The sequence below is a fragment of the Branchiostoma floridae genome, chromosome 14, assembly GCF_000003815.2.
Source record: "Branchiostoma floridae strain S238N-H82 chromosome 14, Bfl_VNyyK, whole genome shotgun sequence".
In the NCBI taxonomy this organism is placed as follows: domain Eukaryota; kingdom Metazoa; phylum Chordata; class Leptocardii; order Amphioxiformes; family Branchiostomatidae; genus Branchiostoma; species Branchiostoma floridae.
In genome coordinates, this window is record NC_049992.1 from 17,472,944 (window position 1) to 17,474,473 (window position 1,530).

The 1,530-nt window shown below is 41.6% G+C and overlaps 1 protein-coding gene across 1 annotated transcript in view; it reads right to left on the reverse strand.

The window, feature by feature from the left end:
• The window catches only part of LOC118430189 (alkaline phosphatase, tissue-nonspecific isozyme-like), a 23,284-nt gene that overhangs the window by 1,119 nt on the left and 20,635 nt on the right, over window positions 1-1,530 (reverse strand). Inside the window, exons 8-9 of the mRNA XM_035840898.1 lie at window positions 953-1,144; window positions 215-337 (exon numbers count right to left, since the gene is read on the reverse strand). Coding sequence (XP_035696791.1) covers window positions 215-337; window positions 953-1,144 — 315 coding nt within the window. The remainder of the gene's footprint in view (window positions 1-214; window positions 338-952; window positions 1,145-1,530) is intronic.

Sequence of the window (1,530 nt, forward strand, 5' to 3'; positions counted from 1 at the left end):
TTATAACCCATTGCTCCCGAGTAATGTGACATTTCAGAAGCAGTGTCTTGCTCATTCTGGAGTTGATCAGTTAAAGATTAGGGTAAGTCCATTTTTTTGGTAATTACAGTTCAACTTTGATCAATAAATATGGTATGCTAGTCAGTAACAAGCAAGATTGGGGACAACAATGGATTCTGACCGGAATCCATGTTTTTCCGCAGTGTTGTATTACCTGTGTTGACTCCTGTGAGGTTCTGTCTTCCTTCTTGTCTAAATCCAGGACCGTTTCCGTACAGGATGTTCGTGAATGGCATGCCATCCAGGACGTCGTTGTCATCACTTTCGGGTACAATACCTGTACAAGAAAGGACCAATTGACATTGGTTAAAAAGTCATTGGTCCTATTCGATTCATGACAAGCATTGCTGTCCTATCATTGTGCTTGTAAATGTGGTTGTATGGGTGAGGCAAAGACCACAGATGTATTTCAAAGGCATTCTGCTAGGGGTCCTTGCTGAACCAGTATTAAGGACAAATGTGTAAACGTATCTTGACGCCGTTGTGCGAATGACATTTTAGGTACTTTCTTCCATCCTATATATTACGTTGGTGTTTGAAGGTATCACGAGATTTTAAGTGGTACTCCACTACAGTGCCGTAGAAAACCACAGATGTATTTCAAAGGCATTCTGCTAGGGGTCCTTGCTGAACCAGTATTAAGGACAAATGTGTAAACGTATCTTGACGCCGTTGTGCGAATGACATTTTAGGTACTTTCTTCCATCCTATATATTACGTTGGTGTTTGAAGGTATCACGAGATTTTAAGTGGTACTCCACTACAGTGCCGTAGAAAACCACAAGGAAGCCTATTAAGTAAGTTGACATATCTATCCGTAGAAGAAATGGGGGGGGGGGATAAATTAATTACATTCTGTGAAGTTGAACATAAAACGACTATCATATTTTACCCAAAATAGGTGTTCCTCTGGGCGCGTACCCTCCGAAACCAAACATATGGGAGTGGTCTGCCGTCACAGTTATCAGGGTTTCATCAAGGTCAAGCATGTTCTTTCCCACGGCGATGGCGTCATCAAAAGCTATGACGTCATGTAGCGCATGCGCTGCCTTGCTGTCATGGTGGCCAAGGTCAATCTTGGATCCTTAGTAAACAGTTGGAAAACATCTGTGTGAGATTTCTTACTCGTCATAAACGCACTCTTGACAATAGAATCTCATCTATGTTGAAAGGTGACATGGCATGTGACTAAAATAGGTATCTTACTAAAGCTGGGGCACGTTGGCGTGATTTGGTAGGTCGCTTGATGAATTTTGTGGATTATAAAAAATCTTTTACGCTTTGTGTGTATTCTTGTCATTTTAGTCATACGTGTACGTTTTCATGATATTCGATCCCATCATGAAGTAAAGGGTTAAACATAAATTCAATTCTAAACACCGCCAGCGTATCGTAGGCCAGTGAGATACCCGCTTAAAGCGTGTGTTCTAGCTCGTAAAATAATAGGAGGGTGGTGACCTTGTCGATGTG